This window comes from Zootoca vivipara, chromosome 1, assembly GCF_963506605.1.
Source record: "Zootoca vivipara chromosome 1, rZooViv1.1, whole genome shotgun sequence".
NCBI lineage: Eukaryota > Metazoa > Chordata > Lepidosauria > Squamata > Lacertidae > Zootoca > Zootoca vivipara.
Window position 1 is genome coordinate 27,012,381 of NC_083276.1, and position 13,289 is coordinate 27,025,669.

General features: G+C 41.6%; 1 protein-coding gene across 1 annotated transcript in view; it reads right to left on the bottom strand.

Moving 5' to 3' along the window:
* Window positions 1–6,600: 6,600 nt before the first annotated feature.
* NRXN3 (neurexin 3) overlaps window positions 6,601–13,289 on the bottom strand; it is a 1,204,733-nt gene continuing 1,198,044 nt past the window's right edge. The window contains exon 18 of the mRNA XM_060282978.1: window positions 6,601–9,079. Within this exon, the coding sequence (XP_060138961.1) occupies window positions 8,778–9,079 (302 nt within the window). The 3' untranslated portion in view covers window positions 6,601–8,777. The remainder of the gene's footprint in view (window positions 9,080–13,289) is intronic.

Consider the following 13,289-nt stretch of genomic DNA (forward strand, 5'->3'; position numbering starts at 1 on the left):
CTACACCAATTTACCTGGGATTAATCCCAACTGAATTCTGAACTAAATGTTTTCTGAGCAGACATTTATAGGATTGCACTTTTAGTCCTTCAGTTTGTGTGTATGTTAGATGGTTGATCCAACTGTTGGTCTAGGACAGGCATCCCCAAACTGCGGCCTTCCAGATGTTTTGGCCTACAACTCCCATGATCCCTAGCTAACAGGACCAGTGGTCGTGGAAGATGGGAATTGTAGTCCAAAACATCTGGAGGGCCAAAGTTTGGGGATGCCTGGTCTAGGATGAGCTGTAGGTCATTGATAATACGTTACAACAGTTTTATCTGTAGAAGCCAGTTTACGTACGTTCTGTCACTTTTATGCAGAAGACAACTTCTGATAATACTCTTGCTTTCATCAATTGGGTTGGTATTGCAGCGTTAAGTATACCTGTTGCAAATTCTTCAGGTGTGATTCTTTGACCAAATGCACTGGAACAAATGTGGTTATATTATACAGCTTGACTGTGGATTGTGTGTTGTGTTGTGTTGTGGGTGGTAGTTGGACATTTGTAGGTACAGAAGCTGCAGCAGGCATGAGATTTCCCATAAGGCAGTGTTTAGATATCCATCTCATAGTGCCCAGAAGGCAAACCTGTCATGTGGATGTCAGCTAGACTCAGGCTGAGGGTGGAATGGATATTGTTGAAATCCTAGTGGGATTTCTCAGAAGCCTCCTTCCTGTGGTGAGGAGCTTGAGAAGCATTGCTCTGGCAAACTATAGAGCTGCCCAGCAGCGCCATAGCAGTGCCAGCTAAGATATAAGCCAATTCCCAAATCTGAAATCATGGTAAGGATAAAATGGCAAAGATGGATGGCCCGAAGTGCTGTGGCAACAGCAGAGATAACATTTCTGGTAGCTTGTAGACCGTTTGTATAGGGGATGGTGGTGGACAGAGCAACTGTGAACTCATTCACACTTACCTGTGCTCTAGGCACAGGTCTGAGCTTTCTAGGTCCATGTCTGAGCATTTTTTAGTTTTCGTTTTGTCCTGGTGCTTTTCCTGCAAAAACATGCTCTTTACTGCTGAAAACAATTTTGCAGAAAACCCAGGAAAGCATGGGGCACAAGGTAAGTGTGGATGGTAAGCTGTGTGAACAGTTTGCTAGGGTTGTGTTTTCTGGAAAATAGTGAGTTGTAGTTTCCTTTCAAAGATAATGGCTTTCTGAGTCTGAGCCAAAATGCAACTACCATTTCACTCATGCCATTAAAAGGGAGCAAAACGGGGGTTATTGGGGGGGGGCATATGGTAAGTGAAAGTGCGGTTCGGTGCAAAATTAATCCACAGCAGTTTCACCTTTGGGTGAAAAAATGGCACTGCCAAGGTGCTGCCTTTTTTTTAAAAGCCAAACCTTTATCAAATCAATGTTAAATAATAATAAAATATATTATTATTATTATTATTATTATTATTATTATTATTATTATTATTATTTATACCCCACCCATCTGGCTGGGTTTCCCCAGCCACTCTGGGCGGCTTCCAACAGAATAATAAAATAATTGATTAAAGATTAAAAGCCTCTCTAAACAGGGCTGCCTTCAGATGTCTTCTAAAAATCTGGTAGCTATTTTTCTCTTTGACATATGACATATGATGGGAGGTTCCACAGGGCGGGCGCCACTACCGAGAAGGCCCTCTGCCTGGTTCCCTGTAACTTGGCTTCTCACAATGAGGGAACCGCCAGAAGGCCCTCGGCACTGGACCTCAGTGTCCGGGCAGAACGATGGGGGTGGAGACGCTCCTTCAGGTATACTGGACCGAGGCCACTTAGGGCTTTAAAGGTCAGCACCAACACTTTGAATTGTGCTTGGAAACGTACTGGGAGCCAATGTAGATATTTCAAGACTGGTGTTATGTGGTCTTGGCGGCCGCTCCCAGTCACCAGTCTAGCTGCCGCATTCTGGATTAGTTGTAGTTTCCAAGTCACCTTCAAAGGTAGCCCCACGTAGAGCGCATTGCAGTAGTCCAAGCGAGAGATAACTAGAGCATGCACCACTCTGGCGAGACAGTCTGCAGGCAGGTAGGGTCTCAGCCTGCGTACCAGATGGAGCTGATAGACAGCTGCCCTGGACACAGAATCGACCTGCGCCTCCATGGACAGCTGTGAGTCCAAAATGACTCCCAGGCTGCGCACCTGGTCCTTCAGGGGCACAGTTACCCCATTCAGGACCAGGGAGTCCTCCACACCTGCCCGCCTCCTGTCCCCCACAAACAGTACTTCTGTCTTTTCAGGATTCAACCTCAATCTGTTAGCTGCCATCCATCTTCCAAATGCCTCCAGGCACTCATACATATAATCACACTGTTTCGCTGCATCCCAATTTTCATCATTCTACCCTCCTCCTAAACCTGATGGCCGTTTCAGAAACCCTTTATTGACAAACAAGGTGAAATATCCGTCCTGATACTTTCTGTTTTAGCCCTAATATCTGTCTCTATTTCTAATACGTTAACTGCAAAAATGAGGCATCTGATAAAGGTGCCTCTAATTCACAAAGTTGTTACGCCACAGTAAAGTCTTTTAAGATGTCACAAAACTCCACTTTTTAGACTTTTTAGTCTAATATTTATGGTGTGTCTACGTTGGGTATGTAGGTAGGTAGTGTATGTATTGTACATATTGAAGTGTATTGTTTAAGTTTTATGTAAATTGGTGTATAATCAAGACTTTAAAAATAAATAAATAAATAAAACGGTAAACGAAAATTTAAAAAACAACAACTCCGCTTTTGTCTTCTGCAAAATAATATGGCTACCTCATGGGATTAATCAGTTATACTGCGATCCTGTACTCACTTACTGGGGATATGGGCATTTGCGAGAATCTTTCTGAGTGTGGGGGCAAAGTAAAGGACTGAAAGAGAGGAGCAGACTAGTTTCTCTCAAAATAATGATATTGCTTTCTCAAATTACACAAATACTAGGAACGTACAGAGCAATCTTAACTATAGGAAGGTGTCATAACTGATGTTGGCATGTGTCACCCGACAAAGTGTGGGACCAATCGTCAAGGTTTTGGCCCCATGTCAGATGGCTGAGATGAATAGGGCATCCCTCCTTGCCCTGTCCTGTCCCTTCCCCATGGTGTCTGCAAATCACTGGCTCAGCCAGGGTGAAGGAATTATGCTGGCCTAGCCCTGAAAAAAGAGACACTGAATCCAAACTCTCTAGCAGATCTTGGGTTTAAATTGCATTGATACTTCTTTTTAAAATAAAGCTGGGAACGTGTGTAGTATGGCTCATGTGGGGGTGGTAATTGGCCCCACTTGGACACTCATGCCTGGGAGTAAATTCACTTGAACACTGTGTGACTCACACCTGAATAAACATGGGTAGGATTGCAGCTACATTGCAAATCTATGCCTATCTACCTTGGAGCAATCCCCAGTGGACACAGCGAGTGCCAAGGACTGTGCTGTGAATTATTTACTAGGTGCTTTATTTTGTTTAAAATGTATTTTTTCCAACAATTTTTTAAAAGACATGAGCCATTACTTTGCCTCCCTCCTTTTTCTAGAATGGAGGATGTCTTTCATGAAGACCTGTGGCTGCAGGAGTGTGCTCTAGATCCTCTCTCCCCTCTTTTGCTGGGAAATATACAGAACTTCTGATGAAAACTGCTTTCCCTGGCACCCCTGAGGGGATGAGGGTAGCAGGGTGCTGTTTACATGTGCAGACTCCTTTATTAAAGCATCTGTTTGTTGCCCAATTTGTGGTTTTTTTAAAAAAAAACTTCAGAAATGAAAACGTACCTTAGAAGAAGTTGAAAACAGCACATTTCCCTTCAATTTGCATAAGTACCAGCATTTCTCAAGCCTCAGCGGGTGGGGATGGTGAGCACCAACTTCTTGGAGAGTGGACAAAGCAATGACCTCAGACTGGCTGTAGGCCACAAATAAATCAAGAACGGACCTACCCCACGACAGGAAAAATAATTTTTCAAGCCTCACCTCACACTTATTTGAGGCAAAGCTTCCAAGCTAGAAGTGGCAGAGTTATCACAGAAGCAAAAAAATGAACACACTAGGGAAAAGGAAGGGGTCAAGCGATCAAAAAACCAAAATGGGGAAGGTTGGAAGGGTTCTCGTTCTGCCCACGCCACTTTCAGTAGGTCCGCCACATTGGGGACGGGCAAGTGAAATACCACTCCTCTCGCAAAACTTGCAATATACTTCATTCCAGTCATTCCACCCCACCCCCACCTCACATCTAAAGGCTCTTTCTCATGGCAACTTTAGCTGCATGAGAGTAATTTCTGCCCTGCTTGGTAACATGAGGAAGCTGTTGTCATGAGAGAGTGCCAATTTGCAGCAACATTCACCCAGTTTTCAGGCAGGGCAGTGCCACCATGGCATGAAGCCATTGAATATATTTTACCCACCTGACCGCTGGATTCAGCTATCACTGAGGATTGTGGGAAGGAACCATGTTGCAGTGGCTTCAGTCCCACTTGGGGAACTAAGAGATCCTAGCCTGTGGGTTTTTTTTATGCCTATTCAATCATTTTAAAACATTTTTTTAAAAGCTGGCACAAAGGACAATACCCTCAAGCATAGTTTCTTGCTATTTTACAGGAATACCAGAAGCTGCCATATAACAAATATATTTGTCCAATTAGCTCAATATTGTCTGCTCTGATGGGCAGGAGGTTTCTATGAACCCAGGCAAATCTGTCCATTTTGGATTCTCTCAGTTCCTCATTTTTCAAGACTAAAGTTCATCTCTTCACATTTCCACATTTCACTCAGAAATTCAATTGGTGTGAATTTCTCCTATTACGCATTTTTTTAATGCATTTTACCTAAGATACATATTTTTGCAAAGCAGCATTTCCTAATATAAAGCATGTTGGTGTGTTATTTTCACCAATATGTGCATTTTTATGCATACTTCACCCTAGTGTGTACTTTTTAAAAAAACAACAACACATTACTTGGCTAGAGAACCGCATTGCAAAATTTGGAGAAGTCTGAATTTTGAAGGACGGCTGTGCTTGGTTCACATACCATATTGTTTCAGAAGGTAGGTTCAGTTTTTAAATGAGAATTGATTCTACCTTTACCCCCCCAGTCCTTACATGATGCTATCAGATAATACCTTTTAACTGGGGGTCCTGGGGATCGATCCTGGGACAGCCTGCATGCATGCAAAGCTTGTTCTCTGCTGGCAAATAGAAACTCAGTTTGTTTTTAATCTGTAAACTAATTCACCCCCCCCCCTGATTTTTAAATTGGCATTCTTATTCCCTTAACTCATATTTACTCATTAACTATATAATGCTAAACATGGGCTAGCTGCTTCATAAGCAGAAGATTATGAGGGAGAGTGTTCTGTATTGGTTACAGCCAAAACGGTGTAGCCAAAATGGCAGCAGCCTGCCGATGTTGTGGTGGGTACAACTCTCATCATTCTCAGACGGCACAGCCGTCACAGGGATGATGGGAGTTGGGAGCTGAACAGTGTCTGTAGGTCATCATATTCACATATGCCTTTTAGATGTTGGAGCAATAGGTCCAAAATCCATCAGGAATGGCCACTGGCGGAGGAAGAGGAGTGCGGGCGGTGCGCCATGCCCCAAGAGTTGCTGTGAGCATAAAAATGCTCCAGCTTATAGGTTCCCCAGAAGAATTAGTTTACTCAAGGGCAGTATCTGATTACTTTCTTTAAAAGAACTGTTCTATCTGTTTTAACTTCTTGAATTTTTATCGTTTCATTGATGTTTAGCAGCTTATAACGATAAATAAATAATAATCACATGCAAGCTGCCCTGGGGTTCCTTGGAAAACTAACCTGGTAAATAAAATGGGAGTTTCCCCTATAACGATATTTTCCATTACAAAGGAATATCCCTTGCCTTTGGACAGAAAGTAACAGCAACGACGACGGCTTTGGGAAGAACATTTTATTGCTAAGCATATCCTTGAACGAAAAGGCAATTATGAAAAGAAAAGAACAGGCGAAAAAAGAAGGGACGGCAGGAAGGAGAGGAAAAAGATGAAGAAGCAATAACGGCACAATAAGATTAAATAAAAAATTTCAAGGTTCTGTCCATAAAACAATAGGGATATGGTAGAAGCCCACACACAGAAATGCACATGTTCCCAAAAAACTGTCCAATAGAAACAGACACCAACAAAAAAAGGAAAAGAAAGGTTGGTTTTTCCTAATTTTTTTTTAAAAAAGATAAAGAAAGAAAGAAAGAAAGCTGAAAATCATTTCACAAGACTCCAAGACTCCAAGAACAGCAGCAATCTTTTACAGACATCAAGATATAATCAACTCCATGTATGTTCGGCCAGTTAGGTTGCCTAAATTCGTGCTTTTTATACCTTTTTTAAAACCTGTCTTTATATATATATTTTCTCTGTTGTAGTGTAAAAAAATAATTAAAAATAAAAAAACCTCACACACACTGAAAAGATTTGTTAGCCAGGTAAGCCACTTCTCAAACCATATGAGAAGGCTGCCTTGTTTTTTTCTTTTTTATTTCGTTCCCATGTGCGTGTGGGCATTCGATAACACTTCTTCAAAGTCAAAGGTTCATGCGAAGGTTCATTTCATCTGTACACAGAAAAATTGTACATTTTAATATGCCAGAGTCCTCTTTAGAATTTTTGTGTTCTCCTTGTCTCTCTCATTCTTTCTGTCTGTCTCTCTTTTTTTGCTTAATTTTTTTAAATATATATTTTTTGCACATGATATTTATGGCCAAAAAAAACCCCAGTTGGTTATTTGTTTTCCCTGTACACCAAGTTGCTCTATTAATGGAAGGAAAAATAATAAAAAAAACAACAACAATCGAAATTAAGTACATTGAATATAAACAACAACCCAATGAAATCTCAGAGCATATGTACATTAGGGTACCCATCTAGAAATTACACCAGTCAAAAAGAAAACTGTAGTAAAATATGTAAACAAAATCTTTTTTCCCTCTTAAAATCTTTTTGACACAGGTAACTGTGACAAAGTTAAAATGCACACACTCTTCATATTTTTAAAGTTTAGCTTTTTGTTGTTTTGTAAAAACATTTTTTTCTTTACAACATTCTCATTTCATCTTAAGATTTTAACAGCATTTCTGTTCCAGTCGTCCCATCAAACATACCATGATAAATATATCTGTGTGTATATATATATATATATTTATATATATTATACTATTAATAAGCTCCTTTAGTTTTATTTATTTATTTCTGTGTGTCATAGAGACTTCTTAAATTTATCTTCTTTCATATAAAAGATAAAGGAAAGGGAGAATTGGGGGAATGGAAGGACAGCGAATCAGAAATGTCAAATCTACAAAATTAAATGGTCACATATGAAACACACCTTCATGGTTTTCTTTATTTTTTTTATTTTTTAAAAAGCACCCACCCCTATTTTTGTACTCGTTCATGACATGTTTTTTTGGCTCGTGCGACATTTTGTAGATCTTGTCACAAGTTGAACTCAATATACTCTTTCTAAACATTCAATTCAACTGGTTACTATTGTTTGCATTCATGCATTACCATCAGCAAAGGAGCCAGAACCCAGAAAATGGCTCCTTTATTTTTGCTTGGTCTGTTCAATTCAGAATGGCTCAGTATTTTGTTTTGTTTTGCTTTCTCCGTCCCTTTTATTTGCTCGGCTATGCTAATGTATACTAAGCAGTAGTCAAATACAGCCAGTGGGGGCCCCTAGTCAAAGAAGAAACCATGTTATCTCCTCATGACTTCAGTCACAAATACAGGAGCCAGATCTTGGCTGGGGGGCGTGGAGGGGTGTGTTATCCTCCATTACTGTCATTCTCGTCATCGCCACCATCACTGCCACCCCATCACCTGTCCTTTGTTTGTTTGTTTTTACGTTAACAACTTACTGCAGACAACAAATTCAAGAGACAACACAACCTGATATGTAGAGCAAACACCGTCAGTAGAACGTGAGTTCATATATGGCAACAGTCTCTCTTTATTACTATTTCTTTAAATAAAAATAATAATAATAAAATCCCCAAGGTTTCTTCTTGACTTATGTCCTGGCTCATTCTCCCAAAAACCCTCACAGAAAATGAAAAGAACTCAGACAAAAAACATAATGAAAACCCCACACCATTTATTTATTTTCTCTCTCCCGCCCCTCCCCCCTTCACAACTTGGGGAGAAAAAAAAAGATAAGCTGGTCAGGGCCAGATCGGTGGTTGCTGTTGTTGTGTGTGTGTTTTTATAACATTTGTCATTTCTTTTTCTTTTTTTGTTTGTCTTTTTTTCAAATAATTTAAACTAAACAAAAACAAAAAAATTAGCGTACAGTCAAAGATCATGAACATCATTAAAGACTCACTTGGAGATACGAAACAAGTAAGCCATGAAGTCTTCTGCCTTTTGCAGAAAAGTTCAGCTGAGGGGGAGGAGGCCTGAAGGCTTTCCAAGTCCGCCAACATGGTAAGTGCTGCATATGCCTTCTTCGGAACGCTAAGTGTGCTTTATAATACAGTAGGGTACAGAGTTTGGGGACTCCCGAGCGGTGACTGAAAACTTAGCACGTCAACAGCCGAAATGTTTATTCTCAAGATTTGGGTTTTTTTTTTCAAATTAAAAAAAAAACCACCACAAACTGCAGCTCCCAATCTCGTTAGCTGTAACAGTTTTTTGTTTTTTTTAGATTCAGTTCTATCTCATTAAATATTTATATATTTATATATATAAATAAGTATTTTTTATATTTTTTTCCATTTTTATTTTCATTTTTTTTACACGTAATATTCTTTGTCCTTGTTTTTCTGTTTCTTGTGGCCGCTCTTTGCGCTCTGCTGCTTCTCCTTCATGAGCGTGCCGTTGCTCTGGGCCGAGTTGCTGATGTAGTTCCGCGTCTCGTCCACCTGATAGGACCCCTCGTCCCTGTTCCTGTACTTGTACATGGCATACAGGAGGATCAGGATGCAGAGGGCGGCGGCAGCCACAATGCCGACGACCATCCCCGTCGTGCTGCTCGACTCTCGGACCACCTCTGAGGCCCCCGGAACCCGTCTGATGCCTGGCTCCGTGGGGTTTGCTGTGGGCACATTACGGAACATGGGGGAAGTTATTAGCGGGCTCTTCAGCTTTGTGCTGTCTAGCTCATAGGCAGTGGGCAACGGAAGCAAGACTATGTCAGGCTGGGGTTTGAGGTCACGGTTATTCATGTTGCCGGCTGGCAATTTGGGCACCATCCCAGTCGAGGACGAAGCTGTGGAGCGGATCAGCTCAGGGGACAAAGCTGTGGTAGTAGTAGTCCTACCAGTTTCGGAGACTTTGTTAGGTCTAAAGTCCTTGGCTTCCCATTTGGGTGCGTGTGCTTTGTAGCCACCTTCGAAGATGGAAGTGGAAAGGCTCTTATCTGTTACCAAGGAGAAGGTGGTGTAAAAATCTTCATCATCAGTAGGGGGTAGGTTAGAGTCAAAGGTTTCCCCTGAGCCATACCCAGATATCACCAAGCCATCATCATCACAACCATCGCTGCCTTGGTCCGACAAGCAAGGTAACCCCGCCTCAGAGGTCATGGACAGGGAATCTTTGGTGGTCTCAATAATGGTGAGGAGGGGGCGGAAGGTAGTAGGGAGTGTAATGAAAGGTGCACGAGTAGCAATAGGAGGGATATCTAAAGGGTCTTCTACAAGAAGAGGGATAACTAATTCACCTCCTGGACAGAAAAGAAAAAAAAAGAATAAAGTTAGTACACCTTGAATACAGTGCTACACGTGATATTCAGCCCGCCCAACTCAAAAGGTGTGTGTGTGGATGTGTGTTGTGCGGGTGGGGGCCTTAAAAGTGTTGAGCTAGCAGGTTTTCCATTCTTATTTCTCCCAACAGGCACAACCTTTCAAGGGATCCCTTCAGCCTTTTCACCCACCTCACTTAGATGCAGGAGAGGCCAAATCCATCCTCTTTTAAACTTGGCCAAAGCAGGGCATCCGTGATTTGGCTTTCGAAGATACTCTCAAAGTAACTTGCAGAACTCAACAATGGCATGCTTCTTTTATTGCGTTAAATACTTGGACTTCTTTGGGAATCTGTCTAGTTAAATGGTGGTGTGCTGAATGGGGAGATGGTACTTTCCTTTTCAGGTGTTGCACTTTCCTTTCTCATTGTTCCCCCTCCCCCCCCACGCTATACATATGTACTTAAGTTTCCTCAAATGGGGCACAGCAGGAGGAGCTTGGATGATGCACAACTCTAATTCCATAATTTGCCATTTGCTGCTGGAAGTAGGAATTTCAATCAATGTAAAGTGAGCGTTTGACGGATTTAAAATGTTTCTTGGAGAGCCTGTGAGCAGATAATTCTTACAACATTTCATTTCACACCGAAGCCTTATTTAATGGACCGGGAGCTACATTTGGTAGGTTGTATATAACTTCTGGGAAAGTTTGATGGGTCTGGGTTCTACTGAATTAGGAAGAACAGTCTGCTACTGCTGATCTGTACTTTGTGCATGTGCTATTACTTGCACAACCTGCATTTGTTTCACACACACAGTGGCATGCAGCTTGCAAAGGTGTTTTTTTTTTTGTGGGGGAGGGATGACATCACACATGCAACGTTGCTATGTCCTGACATCACATGCATGAGTGTGAGCATCATACTTCCTTCCCTAAACTGGGCATAAGCTTCCCAGGCTTTGGGAAGGAGGTGTTGGGCTTTTAATATTTTAATACTCTAATTTACCAGGAACATTTAGGGGACTAGGCTGGTCCCCCTAGTCCACTGGCCACACTCCACTGAACACACAAACACCTGGGGTATTGCTAAAAAGTTGGCATATTAACAAAAACGTAAGAGCATATGTTCAAGAAAAATAACCCTGCCCTAAGCATTGCTGGCAGAATATTGGTTGATCTTTTTAAAGAAAACACATCAATTTGGGCAGAAGGCATTTTTAACCATCCTTTGTGAGGTGGAAGGCGAAAAGGTAATTTCAAAGCCTTAACAACATACATACCTTCAGCTTAATCATTTAAGTTTGGATACAGACCTTGGGCTGTAGTTATTCTGTAGGTTTCAACAGGGGTCAAATGCTGGAAAATGAGGAGTCAATGGAAGTGTTTGTATTGTGCTAGGAAGAAATTAACCTCACACAAGCAGAAAGCACCCTTGTGCTCTTGATTAAAGAGTATCAAGCCCTCAGGAGCTGAGAACACTCCTGATACACTCATCAAAGAAGACTGGGAGTTCTAAGGAGATGAGCAAAGTTTTCTGCAATAAGCCATTTAGTAATGCCAGTTTTAGTGTAGAACAATGGAGTACAAGGGTGAATGGTCAACTGCTCACTTTAAATGTACAGCTCACAAGGAGGCTGAAAAATGACCATGTTTGTTTATATAGTACTTTGTAGATATTCTTCACCTGCTTTCTGACCCTGTGAAGTCAGCAGGCACAAAAGATTGCCTATATTTTCTCTCTCTGGTCATGGCTCTCAAATGTGACACCATTTTTAAAAGGCAAAACTCCATATAGGGGTCTGTGATTCAAATGGCTTGATTGCCATGATGTTTCTCCCATTTGTTTGTTTGTTTGTGCGTGTGTGGAGCAATCACTCAAATCAGGAGGATGCTGACTGTACGAAAAAGCCTTAGTCAGAAGTACCTGCCTCAAACATTATATTACGCTCTCAGTCAGTATTGGTAGTCATCAGGACATCCATACATCCTTTTGGTGCTGCATTTCTAGACACAGGTCCACACTTTAAAGTGCTATTTATGCTTATACATGGGCTTGGTGCGCTGCTGATCAGCCACCTACCCAAGGCTGATATGAAAGGAAACTTTTCTCCCCTGGTAAAATACTCATGGCTATTTTGCAATTAATTGCTTGGATGTGGTCACAAGAACATAGAAAACCTTCTGTTCCAAAAAGAATCACTTTCATTGTATGAGTTACTTGTATTTAAGGATTATTTTTCTTTTGCATTGAAATGTTCTCAGCCAGGGCTTCAACGTACTGGAAGGATGAGTAGATGTCATGTTAAATGGAGGGTTTGCCACTTGCTTTGTTCCCAAGGGGGAATCTCAGAAAATGTTTATAGATCACCTCTCACAAAGTGCTTAGGGAGAGGAGGCTCGGTATAATTTTGACATATGAAGGGAAGTGGCAGGTAACAGAGCCTTTCAGGAAGGTGAGGCCAGGAGACAGTAAATGTTGGGGTCCAGGATCCAAAGACAAGTTCCATGCATGTATAGTTGCTTGCCACCCTTTGGGTGCTTCTAGATATGGATGGTTGTCATTCTGCCGTAAGGCAAAAGTGAGAAAGCAGCTCTGCTTCCAGACTTCTAACATTCTGTAACCAAGTGGGAATTCCTCCTTTCCCCAGCCATATTTTTTTTGGGGTGGTGGTGGTGGGGGTGGAGGATTTTTATTGAGTCCATTGTGCAGGGGAGATGTTGCAGACTCCCCCCCTTCCACACCACCACCACATTCCCAATCCTGATTAACCCCCTGCTACAGTTTACTGAAGAAAGTAGGAAAAACCACTGGGCCAGTAAGACACAATCTAAATCAAATCCCTTATGAATACAGAGTGGAAGTGAGGAACAGAATATATGAGAAGCATTCAACTAATGAGTCCTGTCAATGGAAGAAGTCCTGCATAAGGACCTCCCCCCCTGCCCCCGCCACCCAAATTGGTTTCGGGGGGAGGGGTCCAGTGAACCCCTGGAACAGCACACAGGGGGCGGATAGGCGGTTGTTCCATCTGGCAAGCCAAACGTCTTGTCCTGACAGAACAACTGCCTAATATTTCTAAGTTTCTCTAGATCCAAAGAACAGAGATTTTCAAGGTTTTGTTCTAACTATAAACTTAAAATTAACCTATTCCCTTTCCCTGCCTGGCTTGTATTCCCAGCAGAAGGTCACACATTTATTGAAATGATTTGTGCTGACAACAGACTGCTTCGGGATGAAATAGAAAGGAGCATATAAAATGGCTTCTTCTTCTGCATTAGTGATGCCAAATCAGCTTCTATTTGGCCAGATAAAAATGCAATAGATATAATGACCAATCCATTTGGAGAGGGTTGAGTTCAGCTTGGTTAAAACAAAATAAAAGAGTAGTCTGGTGCGAGGTGGGGGTGGAGATACCACATGCAATATATATTGTGAGATTTTGTTCTTTCTGTTCTTGGGATAAGCACTCCATACTCCTTAAAAGTTAGCATTTTAAAATCTGGTGTCTATACTTGCTTGATAGCATTGTGCTTTCCTTTAAATTCACAGTATCACTGGGGACA